At 40.9% G+C, this 23,825-nt stretch overlaps 1 protein-coding gene across 4 annotated transcripts in view; it reads right to left on the bottom strand.

The window, feature by feature from the left end:
- LOC105226425 (uncharacterized) overlaps positions 1-23,825 on the bottom strand; it is a 206,607-nt gene that overhangs the window by 109,144 nt on the left and 73,638 nt on the right. For all 4 annotated transcript variants that reach the window (XR_007422007.1, XM_049450349.1, XM_049450350.1 and 1 more), the window contains 4 exons: positions 17,943-18,217; positions 9,233-10,300; positions 5,589-5,746; positions 922-1,648 (listed from right to left, as the gene is read on the bottom strand). Coding sequence is in view for 3 of the 4 variants with exons in the window: in XM_049450349.1 (XP_049306306.1) it covers positions 922-1,648; positions 5,589-5,746; positions 9,233-10,300; positions 17,943-18,217 (2,228 nt within the window). In the remaining variant the exon portion in view is untranslated. The remainder of the gene's footprint in view (positions 1-921; positions 1,649-5,588; positions 5,747-9,232; positions 10,301-17,942; positions 18,218-23,825) is intronic.

Below are 23,825 nucleotides of genomic sequence, written 5' to 3'. Positions count from 1 at the left end.
CGCTCAAAAAAAGGCTCGTGTGGATTGGTGTAAAGAAATGCTGAAAAAATACGATCGCGGTGCTTCAAAAGACGTTTATAAGATCGTCACAGGTGACGAACCATGGATCTATGCGTATGAGCCCGAAACAAAACAGCAATCGACCGTGTGGGTCTTCCAAGACGAGCCAAATCCAACGAAAGTTGTTCGTGGAAGAAGCACTTCGAAGCAAATGGTCGCCTGTTTCTTCGGCATAACTGGTCATGTGGCGACTGCTCCGCTTGAGCAACGTAGGACGGTGAATTCTGAGTGGTACACCACCATTTGCTTGCCTGAAGTCTTCGGAGAAATTCGAAAAACGAACAAGAGAAGACGAATCATTGTGCACCATGACAATGCGAGCTCTCACACATCGGCTCAAACCAGCGCCTTTTTGACCGGCCAAAACGTCGAATTGATGGGTCATCCGCCGTACAGCCCTGACTTGGCACCCAATGACTTCTTTTTATTCCCTTACATCAAGAAAATAGTGCGTGGTCAACGATTTTCGTCGCCAGAAGATGCTGTTGAAGCATTCAAAACCATGTTTTGGAGGTGTCTCAATCGGAGTGGAAAAAGTGCTTCGAAAATTGGTTTGAGCGCATGCAAAAGTGTATAAATCTTGATGGAGAATATTTTGAAAAACAATAAAACCATTTTCGTTGATAAATATTCCTATTTTCATTATTAGGCCAGAAATATATATAGCAGCCCTCGTACAAACAAAAAAGGAAAAAGTTTAAATTACAGAAACCACACATAGAAGAGGAATCTCCAAGGATTAAAAGCCACACTAACATTCATTGATTGGACACCTCAATTAAAATATAAATTGCAAATATTTCAATATAATTTTCACACCAACCACTATTAAAATATAGAATTATGAAACCCACTACTCACCTCCATTAATAATAGTTGCAACAAAGCCAGAAAATTCTTGCTATCCGCCAGCACATATTTGCTATAGTTCTTGAAACACGACTCCAGTGTGTAAAAGTCTCGCCAGTTGTGCACGCCCAAACGTCCATCACACATGGCGCGACAAATCAGTGCATAAACCACGCCGGGATCTTGCAAGCGCGTTGATTCCAAAATGCAACTACTTTTCTGCCGCTCCACCGCAGAGGCATCACCACCTTCCATGCGTCGCGCAAAAGCGCCACCGTCCATTTGCTGGGCACAACGTTCGCGTAACAACAACAAAGCTACAACATGCTGCAACTCAGTGGCATTCACGAATTTCTCCAACATGCCCAACACCACCTCCTTCTGTGTATCCAACTCTCGACTATTCGCCAAAAGCGCTTCAGCCGCGGCAGCAGCGGCGGCCGACTCCTCAGCAGCATGTCGACGTTGTTGTACCGGCGAACGAGTAACCGGACTTTGGAAGGGTGCCCGATAGTCGGCTAACGTGTTGAGTGCGGCACTGCCACCGACGGGCGGCATGAAGAAGATCTCGTAGGAGAGCGATTTGAGCGCGAGCACAGCGCAGTCGAGCACCGCATTGTTGGCCAGTAAGTTGTTGGTGATGCTGATGATTTTCGGTATCGTTATAAGTTTGCGATCGCTCTTGTGTGTCAACTGTATGAGGAATTTAATCATTGGCGGTATGATGACCGGGCCATTTCTGTAATAGAATACATATAGAGTTTTAGAATAGAAATAGAGTTTTAGAATAGAAATAGAGTTTTAGAAGTGTTTAATTTGAGGTTAAACCAAAATTTTACTTAATTAGCTCAGTTTATTGAAAAAGACTACTTTTTAAGGGATAGTCGGCACTAAGAGTTATCAGTGATTTCCGAACAATATCAAGTGACGCTGCTGAAATAATAGTCAGTATGATATTCACTGACAAGTTATTAGAGCCGCCTATAGGAGCCAAATGAGAATAGAGAATCAAAAGCTTAACAATATAGCAACCTCACTCAAAAGACAGTGGATCCACAGACTGATACCGGACATCTATTCGTGGATAGGGATCTGCATTCTCACCTAACCTAAATACTAAGTGAACATGGGAGCTTTAGAAGCTACCTGTACAGATTCTAACACGACATTAGTCTGAATTGTCCGACGAGTTTAGAGTGCTTTGAAGATTTTGAGCATGTATTCTTGCAATCGCTCTTTAAGTGCAGGAAAAAAACTTAAAACTACACCGGGTGATAATTTTACGGTCGAAAATTTAACGACACTCATATGTCAGTTCACTGAGGACTGAAAAATCATGATAAAACTATTCACTTCACACACTACATAGAGCAGATTAGGCGTCCATCCGTCCATGCCATAGAGAAGACTTAACTGTCCTCTCACTCCCACGAAGTAATTCTTAAACAGGTGATTCCGTGGGAGAGTGTGGAGTTGGGAGTAGGTAAGGTTAAGCGAATTGAAGTTCCGCTCTCCGGATTTCGATATTAAAAAGACCTCTACGAGTATATACGAGTATAGTCCTATCATATAAAAATTTACGAAGATCGTACTATGTACCTAAAGTCCAATATCCCACCGTTTTTTGTGTTTAAAATAAAAATAATCTAGTCGCCAAGATCGATTGCTTGAATCGGACTTACAAAATCGCAACGAACCTGAATCTTATTCTAAATTATACTAAATTACTTAAAATTATTTTGGGAAAAATTTCTGACGATACAACAACAAGACATTGATTGGTGATTTCATAGCGACCTAAAGCAGTCAAGATTTACAAGCTTCTCCTTAGGCATAAAACATAAGCAGTAACAGTAAATTATGATAAGGATGTATTCAGATCTCGCAATCAAGTTCCCTCACTTTCTGGCGAGTCATTATCAAAATCTGGAACCTGGCGTTGACATAATGGCATACAATTCCTTTGCTATTGGTCAAAGCCGGTCACTTTTGCGCGATACAGTCCTATTTTGAAAAATAAAGGTCCGTACTAAGAGCTTGGTCGTAGAGAATTAGCACATAGCAGATGATTTTCTGCCAAAAGATACCAAAAACTTGATGACCGTTAAACCTGGCTTGGGCATTGTTTGCGTCGGCTCACCCTGATTCGACCGCAAGTGTTTACATTCACTTTGTAAATGCCGACTTTTCATCACCAATGAACATGCGACACAAAGTTTTTTATTATGATTTATATTACTAAAGTCATATACTAAAATAATAATGGATCTCTTTATACTAAATCTATTATTAACTGGATTGCTTAGACTATATGAAGCTTTGTAAATTTTCCCTTCAGAGCCAACTTCTTTAACCCTGTACATTAAGATATACAGGGTTTGTCCGGAAAGTAATAGGACTAATTTTCTGCCGCCACGACTGTACTTCGGAGCGAGCGCGCACCACCATGATTCGGTAGAGGGCGTTCCTAGCAAACGAACGAGTGGCACCGAGCACCTGGAGAGTCAGGACAAATATTTTCGCGCGACGTGTTTCTGTGAGTGGTGCAAACCGAAAACGCAGCGTTCGTTTAAGCAAAAGCACGCGATTAAATTCTGTGTGAAACTCGGTAAATCTGCTATAAAGACGTTTGATATGACTAAGCAGTCTTACGTAGATGTTGCTTTTAGCAAGAAGTGATGTGTCTCGGTGACACCAGGCCTTTTTGAAGGGCCAGGAAGGGGTCGCTGATGAAGACCGTGGTGGGAGACCTGCGACTTCGATAAATACCGACAATGGATCCCGTGCGAGCAAAGTTTTGAACTCATACCGTCGACTAAGTATTCGTTTAATTGCTCAGATGTTAAATATATCAAAATCTGCTGTTCATGTCATTGTGACGGAGCACTTGAACTTACGCAAGGTGTGCGTAGCCGACTGGATATTGCTCCACGACAACGCCCGGCTCTTATCGCCTTTCTTGTGAACAGCTACCTAGCCAAGTCCGGCATGCCAACACATCCGCAGCTGCCCTACAGTCCAGATGTGGCCCTCGCACTTTTTTGTTTCCCTGCCTGAAAAGGCCGATGAAAGACAATAATTTTGAGACGACAGAAGGGATCCAAGCAGCCTTCCGTGACGCCTTCAATGCTTAGAAATCGCGCTGGCAGCTCTGCATCGACGCAGAAGTAGCCTTGAAAGTTTTTAAAGAATTGTAACGATTAGTGCAATAAATTTTTTTAAATCGACTCAGTCCTATTACTTTCCCGACAAACCCTGTAGACCCCGAAACAGACTATCAATCGGCCGAATATAGTGACAAAGGTGAGCCGAAGCCGAAAAACCACGTCAAGTCAGTTTAAAAATCAATTATCTAGGTTTGGTGCACTTCGAATTCCATCCGACCAGCCAAACTGTCAACAAGGAATATTATTTGAGTCTTATGCGTAGTTTCTGCGAAACTATTCATAAAAGGAGGCCGAAATTATGGGTCGACAACTCTTGGTTTTTGTACCACGGTAATGCACTGACGCATACTGCATAGATTCTTCGTGAGTTTTTCGCCAAATTTTCCACCAATATCGTGTCGCAACCATCGTATTCATCTGCTTTAGCACCGTGCGACTTCTGGCTATTCAGCAAACTCGAACAATCGCTTTGAGGAAATCGTATTGAGTAAAATGCAGACATTAAACGTGAATCGCTACGCTCATGAAAGGCTATTCCAAAAATTGACTTTAACAGCTGTTTCGAGAATTGGAAAAAACATTGGTTCAAGTGTACTGTAGCAAAAGGAGGACGACATAGATTTTGAAGATTAGGTTAATAGTTTTAAATTGCGAACAAAGTCTTACTAACACTCACTCGAACTTTAAGCGCTTGTTCATCATTTATTGTTAGCAATTAATATTTAATCACTTAATTCCAATTTGAATGACAAATTTCTTCTAGGCTTTAAATTTTATCAACATACGTACATACATATGTACATATGTCATATTCATATATACATGTATCTCCTTATGCATGTGTGTATGGCTGTGTGTGTGAGCTTATCTCGACAAACTGGCGAGTCTAATTTCCATAGAAAATCCTTTAAAATTCTTTAGGCTCACTTTACCAGCCAACTGCCACAACAGAGTATGTTTGCATGCGCCTAGTATTGCTGCTACACACACACACACACACACACACACACACACACACACATGAATTCGCACCGATATTTGAGTGATATTTGAATTTCAAATGCATCCGCACCGGCCAAAGATAACATTTTATTTTCGAATTGAAAACGAAAATAATCCTGCAGCTTCAGCCACAACAACAGCAAACGCACATACACACACACCAACCAACACACACGCACAACGACGTTTAGGTGCACGGTGTTTTGGTGTTTTCGAACAGCAACCACAACCACAGCCACGGTCACACCAGCGCAGCAGACAGCCAGCAAACAGGCGAGTTTTCATTGTTTCCGGCGACGCTTCCTGTTTCCTGCGCTCTCCCTCACCTCTCCACCAGTAGAGTTCATCACTCACACACACACACACACATATATATACACTCGCTCATAGGCAAATAAATAAATAGGCAACAACTATGGAGTATATAGATACATTTGAGGCATGCCACAGCAACAAATCAACATGCAACTTGCAACATTCAGCATTCAGCAATCAGCATTCAACACTCACCTGACGATGCCATTTTCAATTAAATCCAAATTGTTTAAAATCTGATCAAATATTACATTTTTCGAGTCCAACACACTGTAAGTGACATTGAGTTCCAGCAACTGTGACAACAACTCCAATATGGGCGCCTGGACACGTGCATTCGATTTGAGGAAAAGCTGAAAATATGCGAGAATTTACAAATGCAATTTTATTCATTCATTTTCCTACTACTTGTCTGTGTTTAGTGTTTAGTAGGTGTGTTTGTATGCGAGTGTTAGTGCGTGTGTGTGTGTATGTATGTGTGCGTGCATAAATCAATATATTAGGTAGTAGTTAGCAGTGTGTAAATAATAAATGTTTACACTGAAAGCTGTGCGGCAAATCTGTTGAGGGATCATTTCAATCAACTCACCAACTCTCCGTTGCCACACAGGCACCAAAACACAGCTGGCAGTTCTTGTGGCCTTTTTGATTATATTAATGGCCGTCTGGCCAAGTCAATGTTGCAACTTGTGTGTCGCACACAGCAAATGAGTAGTACTGTAGTTCAAGTGGAGGTGGTGTAGGAAGTGATGCACTCGAAGAGGAGAGACTATTCACACCCACCCAAATCCGAAGGCTTGCCGTGAGCGCTCTAATTTATTACCGTAGATAAGAAGGTTGAAGCTAGATGCCTACAACCACTGTATGTGGAAAGAAAGAACTTGTGCAGGCATAGGAGAGTACTTCGGGAGTGATTGTAAGCTATAGGTTCCACTTTAAACGCTGGAGTTTCAAACTTAGTTTAGACACTTAACGTATTAACAAAGCCGACATATATCAATGGTGAGATCAAGTTGCTTGTGAGAGGTAGTCGAAGAAATATCTGGCGAGCAAGACCAAAGAAGCTGGAAGAGCTTTATTGGTGTCGGATAAATGTTTTCGGTTTTAGGATCTACTGAGCTCTGTGGATAATGGCAGTTCGGCAAGCAACGACTACATGATCCCACTTTTCAATTGGGAAAGAAGGTTCAGGGTGAACTTAGAAAAATACCGCGCGCAACACTTAAACATCTATGTGGATGGTTCGAAAATGTATCACGGAGTTGGTGCGGTGATATACTGTCCAGAGTTAACCAAAAGGCAGTCTTTTAAGTTACCGAACAACTGCAGTATTTCATAAGCAGAAATCCTTGCTACTGGCAAATCAGTGAAGTTAGCCGGCTACTCCAGAGTCAACATCTATGTAGACGACTAAACAGCAAACAAGGCAGTAACCGCTCATTGCATATCGGCCAAAAGTGTCTTGAGAAACACAGTAGCAGTAGAGAGTGTCGTCAAAAACAAGCGACTTCCCTCGTATTGGTTAGAAAAGCATCGCTGGCAACTAAATAGTGGCAAGATTAACAAGAATAGTGTACGGCTGTCATGCCATAACGTGACCGACGTTGGTAAACCCAGGTATAGTCTTTGCGACAATCTGGACAAGAGCATGACAAGCAAGTTTATAATTCGATGGAATGGTCTATCAGGATGCAAAACTGCAGAAGTAATGTGCAATACGCTGTAGATCAAAAATTCACAAATTTCCTGTTTACTAGATACTGCACTACACTGATAGAAGAGATGGTAGGAACATGATTGGAATACTCACTAATCACAGTTGGATGGCAGCAAATGTACCCACAATGCGTCTGACAGATGGAGATAACTGCAGAAATTGTCATGAGCAAGACATCAAGGAAACAATGGAAGATCTTTAGTGCACTTTTTTGCCTCGCATTTGCAAGACAACGCTTCAAATATTTGAGGTCCCCACTGTATAAAACACTAGATGATAGAGACGATACGACACGACCAAACCCTTTGAAATCACGTCAAGAGCAGATATCCTGAAGAATGTTTACTTCTCTTGAGCTCTTGAACTACGTTGGGAATCGCGAAAGATATCCTTTTTCAACCAGTTAAAGACTAGGCATTGAAAAAGCGGTATGCTCTAAGATGGTATTGTTACAAGACCAAAGATCTTTCTATAACATCCCTCGAAGGAAGTGAACAGTTTTATGAACTTATTGGAACTGTGTTCCCACCGAATTACAGTATGCCAACTTATCCCAGCCTTTTATTTCCTTTCTTTACCTTTAAGACTGGATACGCAGTGTATATTTAACACCAAAAGTCTATTGACTGCTCCAAAGCGAAGTTAAATAGAATAACCTGAGGTCAGAACGATGCTGAAATAGTAGTAAGACACAGCTCACATCTGGGGTCGCTAGCTCCTTAAAAGTTTTAACGGAAAAATAAAGATCGCTTTGTGTTGGTTGACCACACCCTATTTGAGGGAAAGCAATAAGTTTACTGCCATTGGAGTCATTTAACGGTAGGCCCATGAAACGAGCTGCTACGACGGGTTCGGACTGCAGGGAGAGGGCAGATGCGTTGGTTTCATTAAGCATGCAAAGAGATAATTAGTGCCATGCGGGTCCTCTTTGCATGCAGAACATAGGTTTTATACGTCAGGATGTATTCTAGATAAGTAGGAGTGTAACCTGCTGCAAAACCCTGAACGAAGCTGCCTAGAATCAATTTTATTTAACGCGACAACTCGAGCTCTTGTTTTGCTATGAGTGCTGTTTGGGCTCCAAGTACGCCATTCATTGTGAGAAAGTTAATGAATGTGTTAATCCGTCGGAAATTAAACACATCTGAAATTTGGTCGTTATATTGTTCTGATCGTGGACATTTTGAAGGAATTAGCAGAAACTACTTGGAGAGATGTAGAGAATGATATTCCTTTACAGGGAAGGTGTGGGCCTCACTATGAAGATACTCAACGGAAGGCGTACGTAACGCGGTCTTCTTAAAAGTCTGTATCTTCTCCATCTGGGACCTGCTGCATCCAAGCCATGTTGGAGCGGCGTAGTTATGGTCGGTCGATCGATTGCTTTCTATGTTGCTAACAACGTCTTTTTGTCCTTGCGCAAAGTAATGCCGGCTAGCGACTTGAAGATCTTTTTGCGGCTCAGTACTATTCTAACCATCGCGGTTATGTGCAGAGTGAAGGCGGACAAACTTTCGAATGATGCACCTAAAATTTTAAGGTCACTTATCCTCACAATTTCAATATCATCGACGGAAATGTTGAGGTCCAGTCTTTGTTTCGTCCAGTTCGTAAATAAAGAAAATAAAGTTTCTAAGTTTTTGCACTGAAGAAGAGAGAAAGAGATAGGTGTTCACTTTTGATTTTTCCGGTTCTACGACACCGGAATTGACCCGGACTTTATGCCGCCGAGGGCTGTTATTTCGAAAGTCTAACTCTGTTTTGATCGGTAAACAACAGTCCATAATTGTCTAAATAATCGCTTGGGATGTGGTCCTCATAGTCTCGAAAAACAAAACTTAAGGTCCCCTACCGAATTCACCACATTGAGTGTGAAATTCAATTATTTTCCACCTAACTGAATTTCTTGTCTTAAAAAATCGGACCACAAAAGCAAAATGAATGTGTCTTATATTATATAAATGGCACACAAACAGCTTGAAAAGTGTACATACAATCAGTCTGTAGGTCCGTCTGGCGCATCACTACCAGAAATTAACATATACACGCACACTTATACATAGATGTTTTTATGCATGGAGGCATGCATCATTAAGCGATAGCGTAGTATAACTGTACTCACCATGAGACAATAGATTACCAGCGGCTCAAACAGTTTAATATGCTTTACACAGTCGCCGGCACGCTCCGACTTGGCAGCTTGCAAATTTAGGCCGCTCGCAAATAATTCGCCCATCAAACGATAATACTCTGTAGCCGACAAGTGCGGTTGATTGTGGTCGTTGCCACAAGCTGCAACAGCTGCAACACTCACAAGGCCTCTGGCATGACCGGAGTCAATGAGCGCCTGACCACGGTTGGCATAAGTCGCTTGTGTTTGTGCACCAATTACATTTGGCTCATTGTGTCTGACAGTTGACGTAGTCATTGTCGGGCTCGACAAACCATCGCCTGCCGCGCCCTTCAGCGCGCTGGTTGAGCCATCACTTGTTGTTGCCATTGATCTCAGAACTCCTCCAGCTGCGGCGGTGGAAGCCAAAGTTGTTGCAGCAGCGGAATTTATGGCATGCAACATAGTCATTGCCTGCTGGTGATCGCCACTGGCTTGCGTGAACTTACTGCTGTTGCTTCCTCTACGGCTACTTCCCTGCTGCGCGTGTTGCTGTTGTTGTTTGTTGTGCATTGGCCACTTTTGTTGTTTCTGCGGACTCCGCTGCTGCTGTTGTTGTAGGTGTAGTTGCAGCTGTTGTCCTTTGCTGCGCACCACAAAATACGGCCTTATGAATGTGGCATAATAGTCTCGCTGCTGGTTGCCATAATTTTGGCCAAATAAATATTTCAACAGTTGCCGCAGACATGCGATGCACTCGCCGGGCGCATAATTTACGAGTTTGCTCAAATACTGGAGAATTTCTTCAATTAATTTTAGAGTGGCGTTGGTTGGGAAGACTGCCGTAGCACTGCTGCTGCTGCCGCCACCAGCTCCAGTGTTGGATGCAGTATCCGCGCCACTGCTGCCGGGGCTGTGGCCGCGCTGCCGCCCATGGCTGGGCGTATGACCGGTGGGCGTGCCGGCGGGTGTTGGTGTTGGTGTGGTGTGGGCGCGCAATTCAATGCACAAGCCCAAAGTGTTGAGGCACGTCCGGAGTAGCGAAATTAATAACCTGCCGGATTCTTGATTTATCGTTATCTGGATAGGCGACGGGAGAGAATAGAGAAATAGACGTTAGAACAGTGTTTCGAAGTATATGTGTGGGTACAAGTGTTTTGATATGCATGTGTATGTGTGTAGGTGTTGGTGTTGGTGTAGTAAAGCAAAGTCTGGAGAAATTTCCTTAAAACTAACGCGTGGAATTAAGTGCAATTAACTAAAAATACTTGTATTTTTAAGCAGCGGAAGACTCTCAGATTTTGCACAAAATTGAATCTTAATTTAAACCTTAAGACCAAAATAGAAATTGCACCGCTTTATTTTATAATGTTATTTTGAAAATATTGAAGAAAGAAAAAAGTATTTCATCACATGACATAGAATCAAAACATCACTTCAAATTACATCAGACCTTCTCATACATATAACCGAACATCACATCATACCGAATCACTTTTTATCACAAAATACTACATCAACTAAGCATCATCTCTGCGTGATTCGGATGAATCACTTGACCTTCCTTCTAAGTCACAAACGCGCAAAAGAAGAGGAAAAATGGTTAATCCAGCTTGGTTCGCAGCAAAAAATAAAAAACAGAGAGAAAATGGGAAACTTTGTCTGGGGAAAAAGAAAGAGAATGGCCTGTGGAATCATCGAAGAGTTAGAAATGCAAAAGTCATTGGAGAGCGATATAGCTGTAAAAACGCCACTAGTTCTGCTGCTCTTCACTGTGCAAAAATTACTGAAGACCAAAGACAAGCATTGTTTAAACAATTCTGGCAAATGGACTGGAAAGAGAAACAGACTTATGTAAATACATTGATTCAAGTAACAACTCCTGCAAGAATGCGAAATCGCAAAGATAAACACAAGAGCAGAAGGAGTCGAACATTTCAATACCATGTAAGAGTCGAGCAAAAAAGTGTTAAAGTTTGCAGAAAATTCTTCTTGAACACTCTTAGCATTGACAGACGTACGGTGCTAAATTGGGTTAAGCAGCCTACGATTTCAAGAAACACTACACAGAACGCACGACAACATAATTGTAGCATTGCACGTGAATCTCTAAATTCGTTTTTCAATTCTCTGCCAACCATGGAATCACATTACTGCTGTGCAACAACTCAAAAAAAATATCTTTTGCCAGAATGGTCGTCAAAAAAACAACTCTTCGAATTTTACGTAGAGGATTGGTGTAATGCACATGGAAAACCCCCACTCTCTATTTCAGCATTTTATAACGGCTTTGCGGATCAAAAGCTTGATCTATTCTTCCCTAAAAAAGATCAGTGTGAAATCTATGCGCGACATACTGTGGGAGATATTTTGGATGACGTCTACAATCTTCACCAGGCAAAAAAACATGAAGCTAGGGAAGAGAAACAAAAGGACAAAATTGAAGAAACCTTCGTGTTTACTATTGATCTGCAAGCGGTCTTAATGGCACCAAAATCCCAAGTAAGCAGCCTTTATTACCGCACGAAGTTGCAAGTCCACTATTTGGTGTTTTACAATTTGATAAATCATGATGCTTATTGCTTCATATGGAACGAAGTAGAAGGTGGATTATCTGCCAAAGAATTTGCTAGCATTTGGGTGTACTTCATCGAGAATAAAATAATTCCAAATCTTACCGAGAATGCAGCTGCTACGAAAATTATTCTTTATAGTGATGGATGTACATACCAGAATAGGAATGTTTCTATGAGTAACGCTTTGCTCAATACATCTATTAAACATGGCGTAATAATTGAGCAAAAAATACTAGAAACGGGGCACACCCAAATGGAAGCTGATAGCGTACATTCAGTTATCGAGGGTGTTATTAAACACCGAATTGTTAATGTACCAGCAGAGTATATTCAAATATGTCAGAATGCTCGAAAGAAACCTACACCTTATATGGTAGAGTATTTGGATCATACTTTTTTCAAATGTTTCAAGGGCATACAATTTTTAAATACAATTCGTCCTGGTCGCGGAAAGGGTGAATCAAAAGCCACCGATATTCGTGCGATTAAATACACACCGGAAAGGGAAATATTTTATAAATTGCGTTTTCCCGAGCCATGGAGCTATTTACAACAAAGAGTGGACAGAAGTGTTGTGCCAACGGATTGGTCTAATTTGCCACAGCTTCACCAAGAAAGAAGAAAATTAACAGCAAGAAAATACGCAGATTTGCAATATTTAAAAACTTCTTTGCCAAGAGACTACCATCAATATTATGACGACCTGCCACATGAGTGATATCTTCTTATATTTTAATATATTTTTTTGTTTTGCTTAATTTATAATTTCCAAACAGCAATGAATTAAGACCGAACTGATATATTAACTTTTTGTGATACCTTAAAGTTTAAGGCTTAAACAAAGATTTTCCATTTAAGTACTTATGTATTCCTTTAAACGACAGCAACGAAGTAAGACTGTATAATATATTTTTGTGATAATAAAATACGCCATTTGCAAAAAAACTGCAATATTTCTTTTTCGAAAATGTGCTAAGTCCAATACATCCAAGTGCAAATAACTCCAGAAAATGTGCTAAGTCCAAAAAAGGCCTATATAAAGGCGCTCATTAAATTTTTTATTATATTTTTTTTTTTGTACTTAAATGAAATATCACAGTTGACAAAACTGCGTTAGAAAAATAAAAAAAAATTTTAAACTTCAATTTTTATTCAGTTTTTTTTTGTTTTATTTAATAATTCAAAAATGGCACTTAGCACCTTTGCACGTTAAGCCGACGATATGTAACAGCTCATTCATAAAAATTTCATAAGCACCACATCACACCATATCGATTAACATCACGTCGTCTTATCATACCAATTCAATGCACACCCCAATATGTCATCAACACATCATCCGCCACTGTAGTGGTCTATGAACTGCCTGAGTGGTCGTCAATCATCCGCACTATTTCGAGGTAAAACTCAAAGCTGCGAAGAATTAAACAAGTTGTTCCGCAGGGTGGTGTTTTCTCCCCGTTATTTTTTAACTTCTACATCTCGAAACTCCCGCAACCACCAGAGGGAATTTCTATTACCTCATACGCTGATTATTGCACGATAATAACGTCGGACAATGGAATCGATGACATGTGCTCCAAAGTAAACAGCTATATCTCCGACCTTCCTCGTTCTCATCATCCCTGGAGTCATCTGCTTAGAGCAGAAGGATCATGAAGAGATCATTCCTCAATAACGTTGACGACATCAACGCAATATGCGGACCAGACTTCGGACGCAAGTAACTTTCGACACCTTCACCAACCGACTCCCTCTCAGTGAATGGCGTGAATGGAGTCAAACCACCATCCATTGCAGTTGAAGAGCTCTAGTTGCCGTGAGCAACGAGAGTAACGCTTGCGCAGCTTCGTTCTGGATACTGTAGCAGGTTAAACTACTACTTATCCAAAATCGATGCCGACATATCAAAGATATGTAAGTCCAGCGGGCAATCAATCTCCGCATAACACTACCCACCGCTTTGCATGCCCTGCTAACCCCACTCATCTGACACCCTTCTTCCCAATCATCTGACATCATTTTCCCTTTAGTCCGACCCGGTCGAAACAGCACGTTGCCTGGGTCTGCCGTTGGATGACATCGCCGGCAACTTATCTGAATTTGATACATCGTTAACACCTGAGTACAATCGGCAGTGATTGCTTTCCCATTAAAGTCGTCCAAAGCGACCGAGAAGTCAACAATTTCAGCAAATATTTCTTTAGATCGATTGGATTAGCTTAAAAGGTCAAGCCAAACACAAATACCACTTTCACAGCTGAGAACGCAGACCCATTGATATCTAAAAAATACTATCAAAAGTTGACAAAATGCTATCAACTTGCCCCAGAGTTGTTTATCTGGCTTTCTGAAAAAAAGCATCTCCACGGAGCCACCTTAATGGCTTTAAATACGCTAGAGTGATACGGTAGCCAAAACTATGTTTGACGGAGAGCTCCAAACAGAAAAAATCTCCTCGAACGTTCCTACTAAATTTCCAACCAGTCGTGAATAATCTCACGGCGCCTCTTTCCCATCGATTTTAATCCACTCACATATCCCTCTTTGGTATATAAGCAGAGAAAAAGCTTTTAGGAGTAGACTATACGACGATGTAATCTAGGTTTTCAGGGATACAGTCGAAGAATGAGAGAATTTAGGTTTTTTCAGCTGCACATAGAACTATTTTCAAATTAGAACAATAATTTTCGGAGGTTCAGACGTCCAGATCAAAATATGTCGAGATAGAACTTTCAGCTCATGCGAATCTGCTGGCAACTTTAATTCGCTGTACTAATATCATCTCATTTCGATAAACTAACATTATTTGCAAGTTATAAATCTACAGTTTGCTTCCAATTTAAGAGGGCCCCAAAAACTCGATCGACACACAACTCACAAACACACTGAGCTAATAATAAAAGAGCATACATCGTTCACACTGAGAACTCCCGCCCGCCTTTTGTCAACTTTATACACCATTTCTGGTGTGATGACGTCGCTGCTCGGTGCATTCTCTTAGTTTTATGCTGAAGCCCTTAAGCGTATCTGAGCTGCTATCTGGATCATGCCTGGGCAACACGTCTAAGCGTAAACCAGAAATAAACCGTCACACAAATTACATTACCACAAAAGCTTTAAAACGAAACTGCAGCCAGACAAATGGAACAACAAAAGCAACGCATTAGGAAGCACAGCGACGAACGGCAGGCGGCTGAGGCACTCAGTCAGTGCGTCCGTCAGTTGAAGTTAGCTATTTTGGCAGTCGTTACACCCATTGTAACTTTAAATGCTGCACAAATTACCACTTTGCTAGTATCAAACCGAACGCATATGTATGTGTGCATCGTGCATACATATGTACATATATGGGTGCATATGTTTTACCCCGCTGCACTTAGCGCGCGTACTTTGGAGCCATGATGCTTCCCTCCCCACGGCTGGATTGCTTGCTTGTTTTTATGATTTCTGCTAGTTTGCAACTTTTTAAACCACAAGTATCAGATACTAAAAATCCTCGCAACCCACGCAAAAAGCCACAAAATCTCGCACACTACACATTCGGCATTCGTGCGGTTGCACAATAGAACTACAACGAAAGCAGTTACGCGGGTGGCTCGTGAAGCAACGTAGTGACGTAGCTGTAGCGATAGATTCCCCAAAACAAAGTTTTCAGTTATCGACTAGAACCAGTAGAGAAGTACCTAACTTGTAGCAGAGAAAGTGTGGATAAGTCAACAAAAGGATTAACGGAAAGCGATGTCATTCTTCTTCTCTATTCGCGTAGACACTTCTTACGTGGTTAAAATCGAGTTTACAACAGCGCGCCAGTCGTTCTTGCTGTTCGCTGCTCGGCGCCAATTAGAGATTCCAAGTGTTAGCCAGGTACTTCTCCATCTGGTCTTTCTAACGGAGTGGAGGTCTTTCTCTGCTTCCCCCACTTCCCCCGGGGGGTACTGGGTCGAATGCTCTCAGAGCTGGAGTTTTTTCGTTCATACGTACAACATGACATAGCAAGCGCAACATCTATTTCTTAATTCGCTGTAATATGTCAATTACGGCCTATGTCTCATACAGCTCATAATTCTATCGAATGCGATGGCCAACTCGTAAAGGACCATATATCTTTCGCAGAACCTTTCTCTCGAAAAATCGTAACGTCGACTCATCAGATGTTGTCTTCGTCCAAGTCTTTGCACCATACTTCTATATAGGGGAATAATGAGTGACTTATAGAATTTGGTTTTTCTTCGTTGAGAGAGGACTTTGCTTCTCAATTGCCTATTTAGTCCAACAGGTGCTAGCAAGAGTTATTCTGCGTTGGATTTCGAGGTTGACATTGTTTTTGCTGTTAATACTGGTTCCAAGATAGACTAAATTATCTACTACTTCGAAGTTATGACTGTCAACAGTGACGTGAGCCTAGTCTCGAGTGCAACGACTGTTTGTTCGATGACATTTGCTTTGTTTCCTTATCCAATCTGGAGAAAGCAGAACCAACGCTCCGGTTGTTGAGTCCAATGATATCAATATCATAGGCTACACCAGCAGCTGTACACTCTTATAGCAGATTTTACTTTCCCTATTCAGCTTTGCATATCGAATTATTTTCTCCAGCAGCAGATTGAAAAAGTCGCACGATAGGGAGTCGCCTTGTCGGAAACCTCGTTTGGTATCGAACGGCTCGGAGAGATCCTTACCAATCCTGACGGAGATTTTGGTCTTGCTCAACGTCAGTTTACACAGCCATTTTAGTTTTGCGGGGATACCAAATTCAGACATCGCGACCTAAAGGCAGCTCTTTGTCGTGCTATTAAAAGCAGCTTTGAAATCGACAAAAAGGTGGGGTGTTTCGATTCTCTTCTCACGGGTCTTTTCCAAGATTTGGCGCATGGTGAATATCTGATCGGTTGTTGATTTTCCAGGTCTAAAGCCACACTGATAAGGTTCAATCAGTTTGTTGACGGTGGGTTTTAATCGTTCATACAATACGCTCGATAGAACCTTATACGCGATGTTAAGGAGGCTTATCCCACGGTAGTTGGCGCAGATTGTGAGATTTCCCTTTTTGCGTATTGGGAAGAGTACACTTAAATTTCAATCGTTGGGCATGCTTTCGTCCGACCATATTTTACAAAGAAGCTGATGCATGATCCTTATCAGTTCTTCGTCGTGTTTCGTGTTTGAATAGCTCGGCCGATATTTCATCAGCCTCCGTCGCTTTGTTGTTCAGGTTAATATCGCTTTGTCGATTTTTGATAGTCTTTTCCACAAATGCTTATGAGTACGAGTATTTAGGTATTACAATGGACCAGAGTTCTCAGCAATCCCACTAGGATCAGTTTTGAAAAAGATCTTTTAGCTTAACCTCACTTTAACTTAACCCACTCATAAATTCAACTGGCCTCGTAAGTAAGTGCGGAACATGGCCAACTGCATGTGGCTGTAAGCAATACCCAAAAAGCCCCACGGGATAGTATTTACATACCCAAACAGAGAACACATTTACTACAAACATTACCACACAAACACACACACACATACAAATAAACACAGATTCACACATTAAATGTGTAGCTACAGATAAAGTCGCTTTGAGTCCACAATCGAAATTTAAATTCGCGAAAGACCGAAACAAACTGACGGGGGTCAGACAAGTTTACGCAGCAAACCAGAGAATAAGGAGCGCGCCAGCATAGCGAGAAGCCACGAGGAACTTTTACAATTTACGTAATATTTAAGAGTGAAGTCACTAATGCACGTCAACCAGCAGCTAAAGCTACCCGACCAAACTGAGGGATATGTGCAACTACGAACACATACACATATATAAGAGAGCAACTGCACACTCACACACAAGCACACATTATTAAAATACGCTCGGCAAATGCATTTGGACTCGAAACTCGCAGAAAACAGTGGGGATTTGATGTGAAGCTTTCGTGCTACGTGAAGACAATGGTATTATATATACAAGCTCAAGCATACACACATACAACATCACAATATCACATGGCTGTCGGAAAATCCGCAAAATAACAGACGCACCGAATACAGATTGTATTCTTATTCCCCGCACTCTTTTGTATTGTCTGTATCTCCATCTGTGTGTGTGTGTGTGTGTGTGTGTGTGTGTGTGTGGCATGCGACGCAATTACGCTTACCTTGTAGCTGTCATTAGCACTTCTTAAAATGTTGTAAAGTTTTATATAAATGTAATCGCTGCCGAAATATCCGACGCTCTGCACCAGCGCCAATTCCTTCGCATTGGCGAACAGATCGCTTTTCTGCACTTTCACAAATAGTTGGGGCTTCTGTTGCGTAATCAAATGATAGTAGATGTTGAGTATCTTCATGACATGCACCAACAGTTGATCCAATTGTAATTGCAGGGAGCGTTCCGGTTGATCGACGGTTAACGTGGAGGCCAGCATGTAGCCTGGAAGTAAAACGAAAGTAAAAGATGAAGGTGAATATTTATTCTGTGGAAAGTAACTGCAATATAGTTAAGTGGAAAGAAGCAATTGGAGAATATAAATATTATCCAACAGGCTTCCAGCAAAGAGTATTTATGACTCTTGAGTACTTGGAACGTAGACAAGTCTTTGTGTTATTGAGAAAACTCACATTGAATTTGAAAGGAATGCTATAAAAAACCAGTTTCACCCATCTCAATATCTATTTTAACCAAAAAAAAAATATTGAATAACAAGTTTGCTTTGTTTCAAGGGAATCACGGATTCGGAATCGTTGAAAATCATGAAGACTTTGAATTGCCACCCAAAGCATTCAGTAAAAGTCATGAGGTCATCGAAAACTTAACTCATGCGAGTCGTACATTCTCTTGATGACGACAAAATCGGAAAAATTAAAGAAGCAGCGCTTGCAAATGGTCGTATTGGATCAGAGAGACACCTGAGTATTTAATAACCTCTTATGGATCGACTCAACCCATATTGGTTAATGTTTTGAATATGAAGCGTGTCTACACTAGACTCGTACCAAAATAGCTGAATCTTTTGCAAAATCGACGTCGAGTAGAGGTCGCAAATGAGATCCTTAACAACGCAGCTGAAGACCCTGCTATCATCAAGCGCATTATTACTGGTGACAAGACATGGATTTATGAATACTAAGTCGAAACTGTGCAAAAGTCTACCGAAAGACGAAATCAGCACCGAGGACGGTGAAGCAGTGAACGCTTTAACCCTTATGTTAGTAACCAACTTTACCGACGTCTTTTAGCAACCGGGTACCGGGGTACCCACGATCTGAGTATTAAAAATTTTGTTTCTTTTATAAAAAAAAAAATTTCTAAATTTTTTCTAAAAAATTTTTTCTTCAAATATTAATAGTCGGTGACATTTTAAAGAAAAAAAATAACAACGTAGAATCGTGAATCAGGGTGAAACAGTAGTGAAAGAATTGGGGGCTCCGTACCGAGGTAGTGGTAGAAACATCTGCATGGATAACTTCTTTACTACTGTACCAGTTGCTAAACATTTGTTGTCGTGAAATATTACCATTGTTGGCACACTAAAAAAGAATAAACCTTACATCCCTAGTGTTATGGGAGCGAATAAGACACCGACAAGATTACGCTAAACAAAAACCAGAAATAATAAATTTTTCTAATAAACATAAAGCTGGAGTTGACATAATGGACCAAATGGTGCGGAGATACACCAGTCAACGACGATCTTCGAGATGGCCAATGGCAATGTTCTTCAATATGCTAGATATTTCTTCACTTGCGGCATATATAATTTATTATGAAAATAATAAAGTGATTGTCAAAAAAAAAACGACAGAACGTCGTCAATTTATGCGTAAACTAAGTGAAGATGCCGATGACTGAACATCGCACGGTGAGTCCACAAGTAATGCGCCCCTTCTCCACAAAAATTGAAAGTGTATTAGGCCATACACCGACAGAAACAGTTGTGATAAATGCTGGTCCAGAGACTCCAAAAGATAAAATCGGAAGGAAAAAAGTAACAGGATCGTGTCATGTCTAAAATGCTTTGCCAATAAGAAGACGGCGAAAGACACGGAAGGCCTGTGCCAATTGTCACCAACCTGTTTGTGACGAGCACACAGTTAATCGTGTACAATGTGTTCAATGTCATTAATTATAAAAAAGTGTAATATTTCTTTATTTTTTTTAATAAAATTTAGTTGCATGCATCAATAGAAATTATATACAATTTATTTCCTATGCTTTCCACTGTGGGTACCCGTGTAGCCGGTTGTTAATAGGGCGATGGCTAGAGTTTAAGCTTATTTAAAATAAAAAATAAAAAATGACGATTTGAGAGCTTAAAATGAAATATTGAATATTTTTTAAGCTATTCACACAAATACACCGCGGTGGGTACCCAGGTACCCGGTTACTAACATAAGGGTTAAAGAGGCGGTTATCGACGAAAACACCAAAAAGTTCACAAAATAATTTCCGATGATCTTAAAGTGAAATTGGTCGAGACAACAGGCACTCTAAGATATCAACTGAACGCGTATATCAAATCATTCACGAATATTTGGGTATAAGGCAGCTCTATGAAAAGTTAATCATGGCTCTAACATTTCACTCCGCAGTCCATTCGACAGTTATCGGAGTGGACTGCGCCTAGAAAAACGCAACAGTCGGCTGGTAAGGTTATGACCCTGTATTTTGGGATGCGATATAATAATTTTTAGTGACTACCTTGAAAAGCAAAGGGATCATAAACAGCGACTATTGTATAGCATTATTGGACGGTTTCAAGCACTAAATCGCCGAACAACGTCGCACTTGAAGAAAAAGATTGTGCTGTTTCATCAAAACAATGCACCTTGTCACCAATGAAGCGAAAAAGATGACGAAAATCCATGAAATGAGTTTCGAATTACTTCCGCATGCACCGTATTCTCCAGATCTGGCTCCTATCGACTATTTCTCGCTTTCAGGTCTCAAAAAATTCCGCTGGGATGAAATTGTCGTCCAATGCAAAGGTGATCGCTGAAACTGGGGCAAGTTCGTACGAAAGTTGGAGAGTCGGTATAATCAGTAATCACCTAATAATAATTGAATAAGGAACTACTACTACTACTATGGCAGGCCGAGGACTTTTCAATTGATCTGTTATTATAATAGTAATATTGTTTATAGTTTTCATTTGTGGTTTTTTATTTGGCAGGTCCCAAACTCAGCGCACAACCCTGGCGAGGGGATGTATCGCCTTCTTACTTTAGCTCGTCTTCAAACGGATGTTTTTTGGCTACCCAGAGATACTCAGAGATACTTGGTCTAAGACCGGAAGTTGTTAGCTGCTTGAGCCATATGTAAAACAATAATTTCTGGTAACTCCCAAGTGAATGGAACTCAGAAAACTTTCCTCACTTGCTTGATCTTCTTGGCATGGCTCCTGCTCCGTGATCGGAAAAGACCTCTCCGAGCCGTTCGATACCAAACGAGGTTTCAGACAAGGCGACTCCTTATGGTGCGATTTCTTCACTCTACTCCTGAGGAAAAAATTCGAACTGCAGAGCTCAATCGAAAAGGAAATATTCTATAAGAGTGTAGCTGATGGCGTACGCCATGATATTGATATCATTGGCCTCAAGAACCGTGCTGTTAGTTCTGTTTCTCCAGACTGGATAAGGAAGCGAAGCAGATGGATCTGGCAGTGAACGAGGGCAAGACAAAATATCTCCTGTCATGAAACAAACAGTCGTCGCATTCGCGACTTGGCTCTGACGTCAATGTTAACAGTCATAACTTCGAAGCTGTATATAATTTCGCCTATCTTGGAACCAGCATTAACAGCAACAATAATGATAGCCTGGAAATCCAACGCAAAATAACTCTTGCCATCAAGTGATGGGTAAGCAATTGAAAAGTAAAGTCCTGTCTCGATGAACAAAACCCAAACTCTACAAGTCGCTCATTATTCTCGTCATGCTATATGGTTCAGAGGCATGGACGATGACAACATCTGATGATTCGACGTTACAAGCTTTCGAGAGTGAGGTTATGCGAAACATTTATGGTCCTTTACGGATTGGCAATGGCGAATTCAATGGAACGATGAGCTGTACGAGATATACAACGACATTGACATAATCCAGCATATTAAGAGACAGCGGCTGCGCTGGCTAGGTCACAACGTCTGAATGGATGAAAACCCTCCAGCTCTGAAAGTATTTACCGCAGTAACCGCCGGGAGAAGCAGGAGAAGAGGAAGACATCCAGTTCGTAAGAAAGATCAGGTGGGGAAGGACCTGCAAATAAGAAACGACTGGCGCGCTATTGTAAACTAGGCTCTAACCGCGTAAGCGATGTCTACGCCAGTGAAGAAGAACATTGTTTATTTGTTATTATTATAATTTATCTATTAGACTAATTAGACGAACAAAATCAAATAGCTCCACAATTTAATAAGCCCCTCAAAGGGTTAACAAAGCTCAGTGAAATCAAATTAAACTAACGGTATTAGCATATTTACCACAGTTATTTTATTCTATTTATATTATTTTAATTTATTTTATTTATTTTTATTTTTCGCCGTTATAACTGCTAACATTTTATGCAGGATTTGATGCATAAATAACTGCTTTCCGCTATAACCGTAAATTAACAACAATAATTGGGAATTATTGAATTATTTGGTGAATGGCAAAAACAAAAACAATAACATGGTAATTATTTATCACGTGTGTGCTTTGCATACAATTTTAAAATGTCCGCAAATAAAATATTTGCATTATTGGTTTTATTAAATTACAAAAAGCGCGAGCGTGTGTAATTATTTAAATGCAACTGCAGCAGGTGGACCGTACATATGTAACGGCCATACAAACATACATTACATATGTAAAACAATGCTGTGTGTGTGTATGAGTGTGTACGTGTGTAAATGCTAATTGCAAATGTCAATTGACAAATCGTAAATCGAAATGTTAAAGCATATGATTTTATTGCGGTTCCATTGAATTCGATTAACCCGAGGCGAGGCGCTTGTGAAAAAATGAGCTATTATTAACTAAAATATTGAATAATATTTACCAATGCATTACATTATTGGTACTTATAAATGCAGACATCAATACACATTTAAGTACATCCAATACATCCAGAGCTCTGTAGTTGGAAATGCATTCAAGCGTTCAGGCGATCAGGCCTCAGACATTAGAATAGTTGGGCAACAGCACAAACAAGCATACACTGCCGTGGCAAGTAAGGAAGAGCTAAATTCGAGCGCTGTCAAAATATTTACTTTTGCAATATGTAAGAGATGGAACTAGAATTAACACCAACAAAAACGTCAGCCTCGAAATTCAACGAAAAATAACTCTTACCGTTACGAGCTTTCGAGAAAAAGGTTCGTCAGAAGATTTGGGGTACTTTGCGCATTGACAACGACGAATGAGAGGAGTTCAGCTAATTAAAAGACAACGGCTACGCTGGCTAGGACATATCGTCCGAATGGATGAAAACACTCCAGCTCGGAGAGTATTCGACGCAAGACCAGCCAGGGGAAGCAGAAGAAGAGGAGGACCTCCACTTCGTTGGAAAGTCCAGGTGGAGAAGGACCTGGCTACACTTAGATTCTCCAATTGGCGCCAAACAGTGAAAAGAAGGAACGACTGGCGAGAAAACGTAGCAAAATACTGTACTCCAGACAATAACAGGACATAGTCAGGCCTTCAAGCTTCCGTTAAGGAACATAAAGCAAAAGCTGTTTCTGCTACGAAGCTTTCGTAGAAATCACCCTTGCAGTGATCTGCTTGAAGCGGAGCAGCCTTCTAGGAATATCAGGAGATCATTCCTTATTTACGCCGACGACATAGAACAGTACACCTATCAGACTACGAACGCAGCTAACTTCAGACACACACTGAGTGTCATTCCCAGTACAGCCATTAACAGCTCCAGCCACTCCCTCCCAGTGAATGGCGAACTTGGAGTCGCAAAATCAATAAACTGTGGCATATGAAGGTTAGGGCAATTAATGGACCGATTTCACTCTACCAAGTGCAATTTTGTAAAGATATCTCCTATATTC

This window comes from Bactrocera dorsalis, chromosome 2 (assembly GCF_023373825.1).
Source record: "Bactrocera dorsalis isolate Fly_Bdor chromosome 2, ASM2337382v1, whole genome shotgun sequence".
NCBI classification, from domain to species: domain Eukaryota; kingdom Metazoa; phylum Arthropoda; class Insecta; order Diptera; family Tephritidae; genus Bactrocera; species Bactrocera dorsalis.
This window is presented reverse-complemented; position numbering and strand designations above follow the sequence as displayed.